Here is an 18798-nt window from a genome sequence, read left to right as displayed (position 1 = left end):
CCCCAGCCTGCAGGTGGATAGGGATTGCAGTCCTACGCCTGCCCTCAGGGCTCCTTGCTTCGCATTCTCCCTTAAACCCTACATAGGTTGCAAACTTGAAAATGTGTAGAATTGAAAGGAAACTTCTAGCAGCGTAGTTCCTTGGCCAGCTGGCAACCACGGCATTGGCATTTGTACCCTACAGGGTAGTAAGCAAGAAAATGCCATTGAATAGAAAAATCCTTGTTTTGCAAACTGGAAGGTGAGGTGTGCAGCTTGTGTGGAGATTGGTCCTTTCCAAAGGAGCAGTTGCAGGGGCAAATCCTTCCTGATGCCATCCCACATGGGGAGCAGGACAGGCAGGATCCCACCAGGGCGGCCGTGCAGCCACAGGGCATGTCTCTAGCAGCCATCCCTGGATGGCCACTGCGCCATCACTGCCCTGCCTCCTGAGTTGTGCTGGTACAGCCACTCATGGTGCTGGAGGCAAGCCCCACCAAGAGAAAGGCTGGTTTTAGCCCAGGTGTCTGCTTGGGGCTGGTTCACTGTGTAATGCCCCAAACAGCTGTAATGGCACAACTGGAGAAGGGGAGCAGGCACTACCAGTGGGGACTCCAGCAGAAGAACGTAAGATTGTGGCTGGTGACCAACAGCGTTATGAAGAGGAGCAATTTTTTTCTTAGAGGTTCTATTTGCATCAATATAGTCAGTGTTTTCACACCTCAGCTTTTATTGTAATGTTCTGTTAGTGAGACTAAGAAAAATATATTACGTTTTTTGAGACTTATCAAAATGATTTGTTAGCATTCCCATTGCTATTTTTTGATTCCAGGTAGCAGAATTTCATCTTCTTCTACTCTATTCACATGTGCTGATGATTTACAAAGACATTTTGTCATAAAAAAGCACCACATAACTATCTGCATATACATGAAATAGGTGCTAATTATCTCCATGTGAGGATACCCTTATTCCAGAACAAGAATGTCTGTTTTCCATTTAGTTTAATCTAGTGTCCTGAAGTGATTTAAAGTAAATAGGAAGATTGCACTCATATATTCTGGAATGAGAATGTTTCTGTGAAGACAATCTGGAATATTGCTTGATATTTACATATCAGTCATACCTTGAGGGAAAAAAACCCACAGCACAACTCTTTCAGATCCACCAGTTTGTTCCATAGACATGAGAATTGTGGAAAACATGCAAAATACATGTCTTTGTTCAGTTCATCTGAGAAGACTTGCACCACCTGGGTGAAAAATCTAAGACCTCATTAGGAAGTGTGATACATTTAAAGATTTTACCCACAAAATAAGCTGTTTGACTGTGTCCTTAGTTACCCTGCACTCCTTTTGCCTGTAATGCCTGCCTGATGCATCTGAGGTGGTAATGTAGTGCCTGACCTCTTGGCAAGCCAGGTTTTCACGTCTTAATCTGAAGCAGGGTTTGCAGTCGTGTCTACATGGCATCAGATCAATACGTGTATTATTTGTAGTGATAATATCACTAGGCTGATAATACAACGTAACTAATGACTTCCTTTGGGATACTGAAGTTAGGAAGATATTGTAGCACAGGAGTGTTTCAGGATTACAAGAGATCACTCCAAAGAATAGGATAAACCATCTATTTCACTGGAATCCCTTAGAAATTCATTACGGCGTGCTGAAGTTATAATACAGTTTGAACACAGCTGCTTTGACATGTAAGGAGGCAACAAACAGCCATTTCTGCCCTTGCTTTTTCATGTATTTCAGACGTGTTTCTTTGAGGACAAAACACCGCTGAAATCTAGACATCTCTGGTCGCAGAAGTGCGTGGCATTCCTTTTGATGTCAGTGTAGTAGAGATGTTCTTCTGACAGAATTAGGTGCCTTTTATACCTTTTTCTCATGACTGATGTCTGTGATTGCAGGTTGTAGGTTTCCAGTGTCTACGGGGATCTGAAAAGGGTCTAAATGGGGGCAGCTTGTACTGAAAGAACATCACATTTCCTTACTGGCTCATGTCTTCCCTTGTCTCCCAGCTTGCTCCCACAAATAAGCTCTCCTGCAGCAGTCCTGGAAATAATGCCTGAAACAACTAGTGAGCACCGTAAAAATACTCCAAGAATAAATAAAAACACCTAGTGTATACACTGGGTGTGTTAAGCTGTTAAAATTAGTTAAAACCACACTGCTATCCCATGTCCCCTTAACTAGAGAAGACCAAGTAATTGCCATCATATGCTGTCTTTTCTATACATATTTTTGCACACCGCTATTGCAGTGTAGGTGTAGCATGATGCTGTCTTATAGTGACAAGAGTAAAGAATTGCATGTGGATTTACAAATTACTGTGTCCTCCAGCCAGCACCAGAGGCTGCGCACATCAAGCAGCTATTCTGTGATACCTCACTGTCTGGTGGCTGATGCCGAGTTGTTTGTTGTTTGATGAAGAGTGGCTAAAAAGCCACAAGATTTGCCATTTTGCTTGTGTGTTTTAATACACCTGCATTAGTCTCAGTTTAGAGCCAGTATTTTGTTGTGTTATTTTTGCTTCCTCCATCCATGTCACCCCTTTCCTCCCATGGGTCAGAACAGCTTCATGTAAGCTTTTTTCTGCAGTTTCTGAAGTGAATGTAGAATGTTTTAAAGAAAATTAGCGCATCAATGAAGTGGACAGAAGTAGGTTTCGGTGGGGTCTCTGAGCATTTCATGAGGTCCTCTTCTGTTGTTGATAACTTTACAGGTTGTCTGTTTCAAACAGCAGCAGAGCTATATATGGATATTGCCAGCTTGGAAGCGGCTGATTTTTCTAAACTACTGTACGGTAGGAACTAGTTTATAATTAAAGTCTTGCAGTTGCTCCTTTTAAATGCCCTGTAACTTGTACGCTAGGCTTGCGTTTGAAATGAGGTATTGTAACATGTTTCATGCTAGTGTATAATTTTGCATTTTCTTGTATTTCACCTGCTACAAGACTTACAATTGCCGTGCAACCGTATATGCAGGATGCTTATCCAGAAAACCATATACAGCAGCTTGTCCACAAGTGATGAGTTGTGGACAAGTCATGAGTGATGAGGTCTCATGGATGTTTTTGTCAGGTGGCTCTTTGTGCTTCCCACTGACAAAGAGAAACTTCTGACGTGTATTTCCAAAATTAGCCCTCCCCCAAATTGTAATCTTTGGTTGCACCTGATTGGCAAGTCAGAGAGTTCCTGTCTTTTTGCTGCTGCTGTTGTTGCATCTTTAAATTAATGAATTACTGATTGTCCTCCACAAAAGAAACTGAAATACAGTTGTGAAAAAGCAGTGTGGAAACTTAATTATACACCTAGTTTATACAGCTGTGTCTCTAATGACCTACTGGCCCTAATTACTGTGTTGTGGCTCAGTCTGAGTGCTCTTGTCCTTGCCAGAATTCTGCTCCTTTCTCTTAACCTGACTAGTGTTTCAAGCTAAAAAAAATAACGTTTCCTTTTTTTGTTCTTTTCTATATTGTTGTGCTGAAATGCAGTTTTCCTTGTTTCTAGAGGTCGTAGCAGTGTTTTAAAATTGGCACCAGAAAAGCTCAGTAATACCACAAACTGTAAAAACATGGATTTTTCCCTGGAGTCCTCTGTTCTCACTGTCTAGGTCTGAAAATGGGCACTGGGGCAGTGTTTTTATTGTCAATCACTTGGAGGGCTCCGAGCGCAGGCTCCTGTCCTTAGTCTGTCCCAGGCATCCCCTCTGCAGGTGCAGGGGCAGCAGGGCTACCCAGGGCTTGAGCAGGGGCTTCACACACCTCCCTATAGTCAGTATTGATGCCCGTTGGTCCTGAGAGCCCCAAACTCCAGCCTATTGCAGGGGTACGCTTGTCTGGGTGGTCTGGGGTCTGGCCCCCTGACTGCTGTCACCTCACAGATGATGTTTGAGTTTACCTGGAGGTTCCCAGCCAGCCTGGGAGGGGGCTCTTTCCACATACACAACATTAGTGTGCTGATACAGTGCTGCACTGCCTGGCTTTCTGTGCAGGTGAAATATCTATTTTTGATGTAGAATATAAAGCATATTCCTCTATCTGAATTTGTATCTGAAGTCAAACAGAAGCACTTGCAAATTGAATGATAAACCGGGCATGCGGTAACTTTGCAGGTGCAGTGGTTCTGCAGTGCATCCCCTGCAGCGTGTCTTCTGAGCCGCCAGTGCTGGCTTTGCACCCACACAGGGCGTTTGGCATGAGCAGGGGCTGCCTGCAAAGGTGCTTTTAGTGGAGTGTTTAATGTATTGCTTCTGTTTGTGAAAGCTGTGCAAAGTGTTATGCTCCCTAACAGCGTTGCTTATCCCGCAGATCGGAGGGTGATCCGGCAGGCGAAGGTAGGTGAGACCCCTCGGCTGCTTGGGACATGCAGCCCTGTGCTTGGCCCTTCTGCATGGGCATTCGTTAGTGGGGCTGAGCCGCAGCAGCTCCTTCTTGGACTGTCTTTTGGATTTTGCAGGTGTGCTGGTGCCTGTAAGGATTTGCAGCACAGGGGATGTGAATCCAAACCGATGGTTGCTCGCCATAAACACCCAGCTCGGGATTTGCCTTGCGGCCTCCCAGAGGGTCTCCCACAGCGGGGGCACGGCTCTGGGCCCCGGCATATCCCCAGTGGCACAGGGAGCTGGGCAGTGTGTGTGCCGATAAGAGCGTGCCAGTGCACCAGGCACCGCCTCCTGCAATCACCACGGCCACCTTTGTGCCTGGTCCCTCTGGGGATGGTGGCAGGGGAGCAGCACCAGGCACTGTGTGTGCAGATAGGAGCACTGCCAGCACGGCTGCAGGCCGCTTGGTTGCATGTAACCAAAACCCCTGGCAGGAGGGGAGGTAATGAGCTATCTCTACCCCTTCCTCTGCCTCCATGTAGCCAGCAGCCATCACGGATGGCCTGGCTATGCATCCTGAGGCTGCACAAACATTTCTTAGCAATGATGATGTCTTTCCTCGAGCAGCATATGTTTTTCACACAGGAAGAACGTTTTCCCTGTCATTTTTAAACATATGGCCCAGTGAGGAGCTGAGGATGACAAGTTAGTGTGCTTCTATTGGCAAGGGACTATTCATTCTTGCTACTTTAATTGAGTTCTTTTATCTACTTTTATCTAGTTCAAAAAAGTAGTCTGCAAAGTAAGCATAGGTATACATGAAAATGGATAGAAAAGAAAGTGGGTACATGTTTTTAAACGAGGCCGCTTAAAGAAAGTACATGTCCTTTTGAAGTCTTGAACAGTTTGGCACTTGGCTGTCTGAAAAGCCACTCTCACCTCCTGATATTTTGCTGCATCAGATGTGGGGAGATGAACAAAGAGCGAAGCACCCCAAATGCTGAGAAGCAAGAGCTAGCGGCTGGGTGCTGTCTGTGAGAGCTCCTGCATGCAGCGGGACCTGCGCTCGGGAACTGGAGCCTGTTCCGCTCCCCCCTGCAGTACCCTGGGCCTCATGCAGCCCTTCTGTGGCATTGGGGGGGGCTGAGCTCCGCCTCCCCTTTTCCCCCCTGTCCTATTCTGTTTGCAAAGGGTAATCCATTGCCATGTTACAGCAGAGGGAGCATTGTGCGTAGGGCAGGTTTGTTTCTCATCGTTGTAGCAATCTAACTAAATAATAAATGTCCCCTGAAAATGAGGAGTGAGGGGTTGCAGTGGAAGGGCTCCTTCTGGGGCTAGAACCTGCTAGAAGGGCAGCTGTGCCTGCAGGAAGGAAGATCACTGCTGCCTTGAGCAGGTCCCAGCAATCGGAGCAGTGTAGACAAAACCCTATGTGTGAAACTCAGTTCAGAAATGCAGCGAGGATAGCCTGGAGACTACAACAGATGCGTGCTTGTTATAAAGAGGCCTTTAATAATGCCTTGGAGAGCTCGGTGGAGGATGTGCTGGGGTTGTCCTGTCTCAGACGGACAAGAGCATAGATTGTTTGTGGCTAGGGAGCTGCTGAAGGACACGTGTTGACCATATCAGCCTTGGCTTTTTCAGAGCCATCAAGACCTTCAGACCGCAGACGTGAGCAGTGAATGAGAGGTGCATTGAAAGCCAGCTTTTTTTTCTGATTTGTTCCCCTATCCCTTAGCAGACTATTGGGTAAGTAGTCTTTATACAGAAGGATGGCTGTAACAAGCCAGAGCCAGCCTGATGGTCCCATAGCACCATTTCTGGGTGTTATGAGTTTCTAAACTTGTTTGGGCACTCCTCAGGTAATCTTCTTCCATGAGTTTCCATTTTGAAGTTTCTTGCTGAAGCAAAGTATGCAGTTAGTGTTTCCCATGGTGGGGACCCAGAGTTAATTATGCACTGGGAAAAGTATCCCCTTTTATTCACTTCAGGTTCATCACCTGCTTTCATTTGATACCCTCTGGTTCTTCTGGTGGAGGAGACAGTGAGTGGTGGCCCCTTGTCCACCTTCTCCACCCGCTCTTGCCTGAGCAGACTCCTTTTGCTGGCCCTTCTGCTGTCTCCAAATCCGTATTTGCAGTCCTCTTACTGACACCTCCTGTACCTTGACCCAGAGTAAGAGGCTGGGGCACACAGTAAAGCATGGCTGGTAGGACAGCAAGTGGGTAAGGATCTCCTTCATCACTAGTGCTAGATGTGTGGTCACTTCTGCGTGTCTGTCCTGATTCCCAAGCAGGAGGCGAGGGATAGTACTTGTCCTGGTGTGAAGACCTGGCAGCCAGAAAGATGGAGTCTGGCCATGTAGGAGAAAAACAATTAAGACTTCAGTGTTTACTAAGAAAAAAGCAACCAGCAGTGCATTTCCAGCATTCATCACACAACATAATTTTGCTGTTGGAAGTAGTAGGATTTAAAAAGTCTTTTTAATGTCGATTTCTTTAAGTTTCTAGAATATAGATAGGTTTTTTAAAAAATCAATTAAAAATAAAGGAATTGTGTGTACAAACATTGTCAAGTTGAAAACAAGCTCTAGAAAAAATCCCCACAGAAGTTCTGTAGTGCATATTTGAATGCTTTTGTTGTAGCCTCATTAAACTTGGCTTGTCTGCAGATACAGCTGGCATGTTATTAACTGTGCTCCAGGCTTGGGGAAGCCAGAAAGCAGCCTCCACCCCCTGGTGCTGGCTGGCTTTAGGGAAACGTGCCAGCATGGGTTGGTCCTCTTCAGCTGGCTGGCTTTGGGAGCACTCGCTGGAGCATCTCCGCATGGCCTCTGGGTCCGGGAGCCCAGGGCTCAGCCTGCCTCGAGTGTCTGCCCAAGGGAGGGCTCTGTGGTGCGCTCCGTGCCGACCCAGCCAGCACAGCAGTCCTTGTGAGCAGGATGGATCCAACAAGGTATGTGGCCTCCCATGGACAACCTCAAGCGGGTGCCTGCGTTCTCCATAGGGGTCTTGCCTTTCTTTACCATGGGCTGGCAAGAAGCAAATTAGTGATTGTCTGCCAAGTAGTTTCTTTGTTCTGAGCAAACTCAATATTGGACTGGACCAGTCAAATAAACCTAATAAGGGAAATATTTTCCCTGCACCTGCTGGAGAGGCTATTACTCTCCAAGCTGGGTTTGCACATCAGAAGACCTCCACCAGAGGTCTAAGCAGCTTCTGACTTTCTTCAGAGCTTTGGCAACAAGTATGTACCTTTCGAGTGCTGTTCCATTTAAGTGATTTTAATAGGTGCTTTTAATAGTAAGATGAATTTTACAACAGACTTTGTAATTTCATATTCAGTTCAAAATTGTTGAAAATACCTTCAGTAGAAATTTGAGTTAAATAATGTCTATTACTTGTAGGTAATGTTAGTCAAACTTCTTGCTTATTACAGCCAGCTTTCATTGTCTTAACTAATGAAAAAATTGATTTGGGTTTTTCAAGGCACTTGGTCTGTTCATGTTAAATACTTCCTAGGGCATTTGAGCACTTTGTAATCTTTAAGCATTTAGCCTAGCAACTCCTTTCAGACACAGGGAATTCTTATTTTTATCATCATGAGATTAAGTCACTCTACTTTGGTTTAAGTTTTGACTGTTAAGTTTGGACTGGTTTTGACTTCTATCTCCTACCTTATGCTGGTATAAGGTTTGTGTTGTCTTTGAGAGCTGACACTGCTGACAGTTACAAGGATTTAATTTTTCGTCTGCGCAGCTCCCAGGTCTCGTGACCTATGGAGCTGCACAAGCCTTATGTCAACAGGAGGGTGCTGATAAGTCAGGGTTTGGGGGAGAATTCAAGCCCTTCCCCCTTACCAGCCCAAGTTATATTGGATGAAAATGACTGCAGTTGTGGTTTCACCAATTTGCTGAATGCCATGCATGACATTGATGGAAGAGCTAAGGTCTTTATCTAGGTGGGTTTTGTTGCTGGTGACACATGTAGATGTGGGGATGAGCTTCCTCTGGAAGGCACCATTTTTCTGGAATGTGGATCCATCTCTTCTTTAGGCTTCCTTGAAAATCTTTCTCAGCGTAATAGTGAAAGACTTTTTGGCTCCTCCTTATGTTGGTACTCAATTACTGTTAGTCTTGTTGAAGAGAACATAAGGAAAGGCTGAAGAAGCCCATTGCTTTTAACTTCTCTAGGGAATCTGTTACATTAAACATTTGAATAGATTTTTGAATGTAATTCCCAGTCATTTCCTCTGCAGTGAACTCAGTTCAGTCATGAAGACTTTGTACTTAATGATATCTCTTAAAATAAATGAGATTTGATATAATTTATATTAAATGGTCATTTTAGAAATCTACATCTACTAATTATTCATTAGAACATTTGGAAAGAGAGAAGTAGAATAAATTCTCTTTATGACCTTGTGGTCAACAGAAATATAAATGTATACACCTGTGTTTGTTTTCTCTGAGCAAAACTGAATGGTTTACTGGACTGCAAGAGGAGTCTAAGCAGATTTGAATTAAATTGTTTGATCTGCATCAATAAACCATAGCAACCAACCAAGCCAAAACCAGCCAAAACCTCAACATGCCTCTCGGACAGATTTTTGACATTTATGGTGTGACAGGTCAAGGGGGAATGGCTTTAAACTGATGTTAGATAGACGTTAGGAAAAAAATTCTTCCCTGTAAGGGTGCTGAGGCCCTGGCACAGGGTGCCCAGAGAAGCCGTGGCTGCCCCATCCGTGGCAGTGCTCAAGGCCAGGTTGGACGGGGCTTGGAGTAACCTGGTCTTGTGGAAGGTGTCCCTGCCCATGGTGGGGGGTTGGAACTCGATGACCATTCTGTGATTCTGTGATACTCAGCTTGTGGTCTGCCTGCATCGTATGGGATTTTGGTTTTGTGAGTTCTTCTCGTTGTCTCCTTGAGGTGACCACTCTCTTCCCTTCTCTCTCCCCGTTGCCTGTGTTGCTTTCCCTGTCCGGTCTCACCTCAAAGGCTGTTTTCTTGATCCTTTCAAGATTGCCACCATGTTGCATCTCACGACAGTCTTCTCCCTGACACTGTGCTGGTATTTGCCCTTTCCTATCCCCGAGGATAGGAAACTGAGTCACTTCCCAGTTTATACATTTACGTTACACCTTACTGCATTACTGTTTACTCCTTTACTCTCAGCTGCAGTTGCTCTTTTGCCTGTTGTCCCAGAGCTGGCTCTTCCTTGGAGCTCTGTGCACGTGCAGAGCCTTCCTTGAAGCATCCCATGGGGACCAGCATTTGCAGATCTCCTCGAGGGGCTGTGAGAAATCTGACTGCTCCATGTGCTGTTTCAGAGGCAGCCTCAGCTAGGTTCAGATGAGCTAAAGATGTGTGCTAGTCAAAACTTTGTTCACAAACCTTAGCAAATTATTTAATTTGCATTCAGACCACATCCAGATCCAACCTGGATAGCTGCTTGACCTCACCTTACAGCCCTTCGTTACTCTTTCCTCTCTTACAGACACTTGCCGTGGTTTGTTTTACAAGAGCTGTTTGATGTAGGAATTGTATTCCATTAGGTGTTTTAATGGTGTCCAGTGTAACTGGGTGTAATTTCGACCAGAGCTGTGGTACTTATAAATAAAGCAGATAGTTCTCCTTGCTTTTTGTGGAGGATAAACTGTCATCTTTGGGAGGCAGTGACAATGCTGCTGTGCAAATAAGACAAACTTAACCCCAAATGGAAAGAAAAGAAAATGAAAGGGAGTAGGATTTTCTTGCCTCATAGCTCAAATGAGGAATACTGAGTTTTCTGGCTGCTAGTTTAAACTCTGGAAATGCAAACATCAGGAGGGAAGATGCTCTTTCTCTTGATAACTAGGTATGCACGTACATATCTATGGTGTACAAAACCTTTCATTTTATGTTAATCAGCTCCGTTTTGAAGACCTGACTAGCTAAAATTACCTGTACTGAAAATCACATCATTACTTTGTGAGGAGCATCAGTCTTTAATTAAAAGAGAAATGAGGAGAGCCAGTCCTTACAGCAGGCTGGGGGGAGTGATTTTGTGAGTGGTGCTGGAGTTGGGAAGAGTGCAGTCTGAGTTAGCAAAACTGTCTGCTTTTCCAGTGCCTGCCACAGTAACTGACCGTGCATGTCCGGATCACTGAGTGACAGGCGGGAGGCTTAGCTCTCTGAGAGCTTGGCCACTCCAAGCATGGGAGGGAGGGAGGGAAAGAGGGAGGGAAGGAGGATGGGGAGAAAAAACAATTTGTGAACTTGCCCCCTTTGAGATAGCAAATGCTCCTCTCCCCTTGCCCAGGATCATTGCTGAGCAGCTGGCAGCTGCATCCCTCTCTTCTTTTGCTGTCAGCAAATGTCACTGCAGAAACCTCAGTAGTTTCAAGGAGCCACTATTTGTACATAGGGAATAGGGGAAAGTCATGGATAGAAATCTTGTGGTGTGTGGGCTGCTCTGGGTTTTACTCTGAGGAAGATGATCTCCACGAATGTTTTACATTAGGCTGTCCTTGATAATTCTGGTGGTATGGAGCCCAACCAAAATTTCAGGAAAAAATAAGTTGCTCTGTTAAAGCAGACATGAAAAAAAATGAAGGGCTTAACTTTTGTCCTGAGGGTGATAAAACAGCACCACACAGCTGAAAATCAATCTGACCTTCACCCACGTGATGCTGTTGTCTCAGTCTGCCTTTCATTTCCTTTGGTTGAGTGAAGGCCATGGCATTCAGTAGGGAGAAAAGCCAGAGGGAGGTGAGGAGAATCCTGTTTTCTCTGGAAAGGCTTCGGTGCTTGCATAAGTTGACTCCATAAAGAGAGTTGCTGTAAAACTTTGAATCATTTCATTACATTAAAAAAAAAAAAAAAAAAGGGAAAGAAAAAATCCATGTCTTAATAGCCAGCAAAGAAGATATGTGCTGTAAAAAAAGAGAAGTGTTTCTGATATAAACCATTCTGTTTTAATTAAACCTAGAATCAGTTGGTATTTTGAAATGAAGGCTTCACACAGCAACAGGAAACCTGCACATTCATTTAAAACCAGAAATCTGTACCCAAAGGGGAGGAGAAAGGCCAATTATTTTTTCCAGAGATATTTTAACATTATCTGTTGCAGGCTTTGCACAAACAAAGAGAAGGTACCCAGGTACACGTATATTTACATATACGTCAATAAATCAACAGTTAGGGCTTGTGTATAAGCAATATCATTGATTTTCAAAATGGAGGTACAATTTCAATAGGTGAACTACTTATTTTGCACAACATCCTGCAGCAAGTGATTCCCACCTCATTTTCCCAGAGACAGAATAAACTAAATGAATGGATAAAATTCTGCACGGAATTTAATTCTATTAAACAACAGCAGCAACAAAGGGGAAAACTACATCCATGAGCACATCTTGAAATTCTTTTTAACAACCTGAAAACAATTTAAAGTGCAATTTATAGTTGTTCATCCAATCTCTTGCTTCTTCTATCCTTGCTGAATTTAAGTATGGCCTAGAACCAAAAAGTTGCTAGGTATTTCTTTTGGAAAATAGGAAGTTTTCCACACGGGCTTTACAAAACTAAGATTGCTGTAAACTCTGCCTACCCTAAATTGCAGTTTTCCTGCTTCATCTCACCACACACAGATAGTGGCCTTTCATGTCATAGTCATAAACTACTCTGTTGCTTTATATTTTTGTGCTATCGATACCCTAGCTAGTGTGGCACAGGGAGAGTTAGGGGTATCTGCTGTTTTCTTTGTTCAGTAAATGTTGCCTGTTTTAGAAAGGTCTATAAGAAATGTCAACTTCTTGTTAAAAAGATAAAGACAGAGATTGGATTTATCTGTAGAGATTAATCTGTGCTTCATAAAGGTTAAGAATTAAACAATTTGTTCATTAATCTATTTGAGATGATATAGATTAATTTGTGACTGTAGCATTTTCTTCAAGCATGGTTTGTGTGGTGTGCCAACCATCGCGGATGCTATTTTACATGGTATTAAAAAAACCCAAAGCAGCAAATGTGCAAGATGTTGGGACCTTTTCCTGGCGAGCTCTGCTACTCAGGTCTCCATGTGATAAGCCAAAATGTTATTTGCATAAATGTAGAATTTAATAAGTTATCATTCTGATTAACGCCATTAACTGCTTAACTACTGTAGAAATTGGCTTCCAAAGTTGCTTGATGGTAGCTGTTGCTCTCCACATCATTCCATTTGCTGTCTCGCTGGGGATAATGGTATGCAAGGGAAAGCAAGAAGGTCAAGGATCTTTTTGTTTAGTCTCTTTGCACATTAGAAGTTCTATTATGTGTTTGTATTGCATGTGGTTTCCAGTCTATTGGCTACAATGCTTTGAAGATCCATTGATGATGAGTTTGTGAAGCTAAATATATCTTGTGGGTTATGACTACCAAGCTATCACTTTGTGTAGCAGGCAGGGCCAATACTTAACAAGTGTTTTTCAGAATGAGGAATTTTGAAACTGAGTCAGATGATTTTACAAAAGGGTTAACAGAAATGCTAATACAGAAGATGACAGCAAGTGTTTGGTCTGTGCTGGTGGGGGTGTTTGGAGCTGTGCTCTGCTATCTGTGGGGAAGGGGTGCTCAGGTTGGGGTTTTTATGGGTTTTTCTGAGGGTGGGGGAGGCCTGTGCTATTATTGTCAATGACACAGCTGCCACAAAGCTGAATGGGGTTCAAAACAGTGGTGTCCTCTCCAGCCATCCTTTTCTCTTGCTCGGACAAGGAGTAGGTGCAGTGAGTTGTGGTGGGCAGCACGGGGCCCACGGCTTCACCCCACGGCATCACCTCACTGTGTTTCTGTGCTGTGTGCCTCCTGGAGCGGAGCGGCCCACCCGTTCCCCTGCCATGGGCAGGGCAGTGGGTGCCGCCGAGACAGCGGCTGCTTCTGCCCGACATTTAAGGGAATGCAAAGCCAGACTGCAGGACGCAGCCACATCCTAAGGGCTGGCACAGCCGCCTTGCTTGTGTTCACTCTCCAGCTAGTAGACTGACCTTTTAAAAAAGCACTTTCAGCTGCTGTGAAACACTGGCAATAGCTTTAATAGATGTCATTTTGGTATTAAATAGTCATGGCTACTTTTTGATAATGTAAACTAGGAGCCATCAGCATGTTTGACTGGTTGTTTCAGGCCAGGTACAAACTCAGGCAGATGTCACTGCCTCATTGCCAGGCGTGAGCATAAGATACTCATTTTCTTTAAAAAATGAAGGCAGAGATTTTATTTTTTAAGGCAATTTGTGTTCTGACTGCATGAGTACCTTCACACCTGTCAAGTGAATCCAGTGTGCTCGCTCCCGAGGGCAATCTGACATCTGGGAAATTCTGCCTCAGCCCAGACTGATCCCCTTCGCAGCATCTTTGGTATTTTGAATTGAAATGGAGTTATACCATCACACATCATCCTCTGCATTATTCTGTTCTGCTCTAGCATATCCCTGCTTTTATAACTTTGGGTTTAAATCCTGCTCTCGGGCTGTTTCAGGAGTGTTGCAGTTATCTGTAAGCTGTCTTGCTTTTCGCTGCGGGGCTGGTAAGCTCAAAAACATCTGCAGGCAGGGTCAGTCCAGCTTGCTAGTCTTTAGAGGATATTTACAGAGTTTCATAAGGCTTGGACCCATACCCACACCCATCGTAGATGCAGTGTCTACAGATTTATCCCCGAGAGCCTCTTACAAGCTTTGTTTGTATTACTATCTAGAGCTATCCCACTGCAGAAATCCTCAGGAGAGAGAAGTGGTCAAGAGTATTTAGAAACATCTGTTAAAAATTCAGACAAACACTGCACTGTCACTAGAAGCAGTTGGGATGGGGCGAACAAAATTTAGCATGTGGTGCTACAGGAAAAAGGGACTTCTTTTCTTGTTCCTTTACTTAAAAATCAATGGTTTGGTCAGTAGGTACAGGAAAACACTTGGGGCGGAGAGCTGCTTTTACCAACCTCACAAGCTCAATCGAGAGCCAAGGCTTGTGGTTTTATGGGAGCACTGCTTCCAGAGCGCTCGCCTTTGATTCATCACACGCTTTCTACTTCTTCCAAGAAACCCTGTGTTAATTGTGCAGACCTAGAAAGGGGTGACATTAGGAGATAAAGCAGCTTCACTGTGACTTTTCTATTGCTCGTCAGACTAAGGCAAAAGGGAAGAAGAAGTTGTAGCAAGGAATCTAATGGATGAACTCCCCAACTGGTTGCTGTTTTGTGTGTGGCTACATACTGCATTCTGCGAGTACTTTAGAAGCATTGGCATTTGTCCCTGATGATGTGTCATGAAGTTACAGGCAATTTGGCTGAAAAAACCAAGTTTTCTTATGCATGAGGCCAGACTGCTATGATATCGTGTTTCTTCATTGTGTAGTCCGGCTCAGCCCCCCACCCGACCCCATTCCCCATAGAGGACTCTCATCTCCCTTTCCCATCCTCTCCCTACAGCAGGACAAGAAGCAGCATGGGCTGTGCTGGTCGGCCGCTGCACACTTGTGCTCATTGCTTAGGACAGATCCAAGAACAGGGATAAGAGCTGACTCTGCTCTTAGCCTTTCTCTCAGCAGAAACATGAACTGGGGTCTCTGTCCTACCCAATCAAAGGTAGCTTCACCAATCTTACAGAAACTCAATTTCTATAAGAGAAACTCAATTTCTCTTGGAGCCCTCTATTCCCAGCCTGGTGTGATTCAAAAGTTAATAGGAAAGGACAAACAGTTAAGACATATGACAGGCAATATGATCACATAAACCTTGTTTTCTTAGGATGCCAGGGTGAAAAAAATGAACACAAAGCTCCTGAGAATAAATGAGTCACTTCAGATTGAGCCTTGATGGACAATGTTGGCTTTGTTATCACTCTGCAGGTAGCAAGGGGATGGGGCTAGGGGGAATTTCCAGAAATGTAGGAGAGTTGTTATTAGAAGAGTAAAGCTTCCTCTGCCACGTGTCCCGCGTAGTGGACCCCACATTACCCGGGTCCCTCCTCCTTTTAGGAGCCTTTTGAGGAAAAGTCTCCTGTGACAGGAACGTCTCTCAGGTCTTTTCATCTGTGAGCTGCCAGGTGAAAGAATGGGGCTAGAGAACAAAAGACGTTCAGATACAGCAGACAAGCTTTTGTAGGATCTGCCACGTCAGCTGTCTCTTATAAGGTCTGCTGTATTTTCTGTTGATGGTGCTCTTCCCCCGAGGATTCCCCCACACCTGGGAACACCTGCCATAACCCACACTGATATTTTCCTCAATGCCTTTCATTTCTGCATACAGATGGAGCTGGGATATCGCACACTGTCCTTGCCCTTATTCTGTTCTGCTCCTTGGCAGTCTTAGCTTTCTTGGCTGGGAGCTTGCATCCCACCTCCCTCTCAACCTTTTTCAGAAGGGGCTTTGCAATTATTTATAAGCTGCCTTGTCCTGTTTTCTGACATTTTCAGTGTAGTCTGTGGAAGAGAAGAGCTAAGTGTATGCTCTCTGGTTTTACAGGGAACAGACAACTTCATGTAAATATTGCTGGTCTGTGTCAGCAAGATATTCTTATTTTTTTAGGAGGCAGGGAACCCTCCTTTTACCATCAATGGTCTTCTGTATGGGAAAAGTTCTGGCGGTCTGTAACCATCTCCTGCCTATGATGTATTTGGAGATCCTGAAGGAGCAGGCAGCCAACTCACTTGCATGCTTGTCAAAGAGGGGTTGGCTGTCCTGCTTATCCTGTATTCCTGCTCGCCATCCTCACATGGGTTTCTCTGTCCTTCCTCCTACCATATGTCAGAATAAGCAGCACCCTGTGATTTCCCTCCTTCTCCTTCCACTTGTTGTGTTCTGGGGCTTGAGATTTTCCAAAATACATCATGGTAAGAGGCAAAGCTATAATGATTTGGGTCTTGTAGCTCCTCTCGAGGCATCTTTAGATTCTCTGTATGAAATAAATGTCCATTCAAGCTGAAGAGCAGCATTTTCTCATTTTGCTGCTGCAAGTAAGTGGGAGGAGTGACTCACTATTCTCTGGAAGTAGTGAAGTGGACAGGCTTGTCTGCTGCCCAGTGCTACAATTTGGATGATGCACTTACCTATTCACTCCATCCTCTACCACATTGAAGTTTCGGTTGTCTACATGCATTGCATATGTGTGAGAGAATTATAGGTCTCTTGGCCACCTTGCCTTCCAAAGCTAACTCAAAATACAGAATCTCTTCTAAGGAGAGATGTATTCCCTCTCCAACGCTATGCACACAGAAATAAAATTTCTTTTGCTTTTGACCAACCTTAGGTAAAAAAATGATGGTTGCAGCTGAATCTCACTTGGAGTTTTTCATTAAAACTGTTCAAAGCAAACTACAGGGTGGAGGACCTCATGTGAGCCAAAACTAACCTCCCTGTTCCTGCCAGTGAAGCTGTATTGCCAAATTTCACACAGCCGTGTTCTCTAGCACCTCCTTTGAACACGAGTGTGGTTCTGGAAGCTGTTTTGAAGCTCCCACTTGAAACACTCTCCGTGAGCTAGTGCAGCATTTTCTGGCTCTGTGAGCTAGTAGAGCGTTTTCTAAGCTCCTGTATCTGGTGGCTGTTTGTGCTATACAGAGCAATGAGTCATGGCTTGCTAAAGGAGAAAAAAGGATTTCTTAGAAAACCTTTCAGAAAAGCTAAGGTTGTTTTTCAGCTGGAAGTGCTGTTGGTGTCTGTGGTGAAATTGGTGTGGCAAGTCACCTCTGCACTGTTTCTAGGAATTACCAGATAGTTTAGCAGCTCATCTGAATCCTCCTTTTGTGTGATTTTTTGCAGCCAGTGACTTCCTCCTAGTATAGCATATTTCTTTCATATTGTTCACTATCTGGATGGTTGGATATAGGGACTTGTTCCTTGCTATACTTCTAATTATATACTTGAATTACGAAAGTGCAAAACCCTTCACGTCCTGCTGAAATCTTGGGGAACTATGGGTGTTCATCATCCCAAACAGTGAAGTAACTGTACTGCAGACTTCACTCTGAGTTGGTTCCTTTCTGTAGTTTACCAGCTCATTAATGTTTCAGTTGGCTGGCTCTGAATTCATGACAGCAGTACATGTTAACAGAACTGGATGTGCTACTACAGTCTCCCAGCCAGCTTGTCTGTGACGTTAGTGTTTGGGATACACCAGCAGCACAGTCAGAGATGGCCCTGCAGGATGGGTATCTGTGTCTGAGCAAGCAGGTAATGGGCACAGTGGGGATGCTGCTAAGTACTCCTTAGCTCAGGCAGGTCCACATGTCAGCAGCCAGGATTCCCTGCAGTGGGGCTGACCAGTCTGCATTGGTGCCTTGGCTGCTGGGACTCCACTGCTATCACAAATGGCAACTGGTTTGGACGTGGGCAAAGCTCCTCGAAGACACCCTGCCTGACACAGTGGGGCTGTCCCTTCATGGGAAAGGGGCATGGGACAGGATCCTACCCCTGTGTCCCACGCTAGATCTTTGGTAACATCTAATGTGGCTGCTGCTGCACTGCTGACACTTTGGTCATTCCCAGTTCTTTTGCCATTTTGGCATAAAATAAAAAGATAATTTCATGACACCTAGGAAAAAACCCCAAGTTGCGAAATGCTGTGGTTTAATGCTTAAATTTCCCACTGTGCTTTAAGCCTGTCTCTGAGAAAAAAATGGCCATCGAATGAGGAGGCAGTGTGGAGAGGTGCAGTGCACCTTTTGGGATAGTATGGCAGCTGCTGATGCACAGGCCTTGAGCTAATGAAGCAGAGGTCGGTCTGCAGGGTGATGCCTCACGACAATGTGTAATACTGAGCTATCTCTAGGACAAAATACCTGGATAATGAGGTGGTGGACTGGCAATGTTGCCCAAGCTGCCGACTCCAGGAAGCTACTCCTGGAAGCAGTGGGTGAGCCTGTGCATGAGCTGAGGAAACTCTCTTGCATTTAACAGACCTCAGTTTACCTGTTTATGAAAAAAGTATGCAGAGATCAGGACCAGCATATGGGGAACCTTTACTCTTTTTAATGATTTTGACATCTTCGGATAGAACACTGTATTTGACGATCAGTTATTCTTTATTTCACTGGTATGACTGTGTGCATAGTTGAATTTTCATTCTCAGCAGTAGATTTCCAAAACCTATTTTACTTTCTCTCCCTTTTTATTTGTTTGTTTACTTAAACTCCAGCTAATTTTCCTCTTTGGAAGTCCGAGTTTTTCCAACATGATTTGATAGAAGGACAATACAGACCATCTGGAGTATGCTCCACACCCGTCAGAAAATGCCCCTCACTCTCAGCTAAAAACAACAGCCTCTGAGATTTTGCTCCTTTCCAAAGAGCATCGCTCTGTTTGGGGGGCAGGGGACGTGATCAAAAAGATTTAACATGAATTTATCATCTACATTTTTTAAAAGTGTGTCTCTTGGTGAGAACTTATCTGCTGTGCTACATTCCAATCTGATTTACATTTAGCAAGAGTTAAAGCTCTTAGAAAATGGAGGGCTGTAATGGAAATGCTGACGG

At 44.5% G+C, this 18798-nt stretch overlaps 1 protein-coding gene across 5 annotated transcripts in view; it reads left to right on the top strand.

Annotated features, from left to right (window-relative positions):
* The window catches only part of ZNF423 (zinc finger protein 423), a 234053-nt gene that overhangs the window by 70802 nt on the left and 144453 nt on the right, over positions 1-18798 (top strand). For 4 of the 5 annotated variants that reach the window (XR_003995063.1, XM_030512117.1, XM_030512115.1 and 1 more), the window contains exon 4: positions 2713-2793. The exons of the other annotated variant lie outside the window; for it this stretch is intronic. Coding sequence is in view for 3 of the 4 variants with exons in the window: in XM_030512117.1 (XP_030367977.1) it covers positions 2713-2793 (81 nt within the window). In the remaining variant the exon portion in view is untranslated. The remainder of the gene's footprint in view (positions 1-2712; positions 2794-18798) is intronic. 5 annotated transcript variants of the gene reach the window in all.

This window comes from Strigops habroptila, chromosome Z (genome assembly GCF_004027225.2).
Source record: "Strigops habroptila isolate Jane chromosome Z, bStrHab1.2.pri, whole genome shotgun sequence".
In the NCBI taxonomy this organism is placed as follows: domain Eukaryota; kingdom Metazoa; phylum Chordata; class Aves; order Psittaciformes; family Psittacidae; genus Strigops; species Strigops habroptila.
The sequence above is the reverse complement of the archived record's forward strand: the minus strand, read 5'-3'. Positions and strand labels throughout refer to the sequence as shown.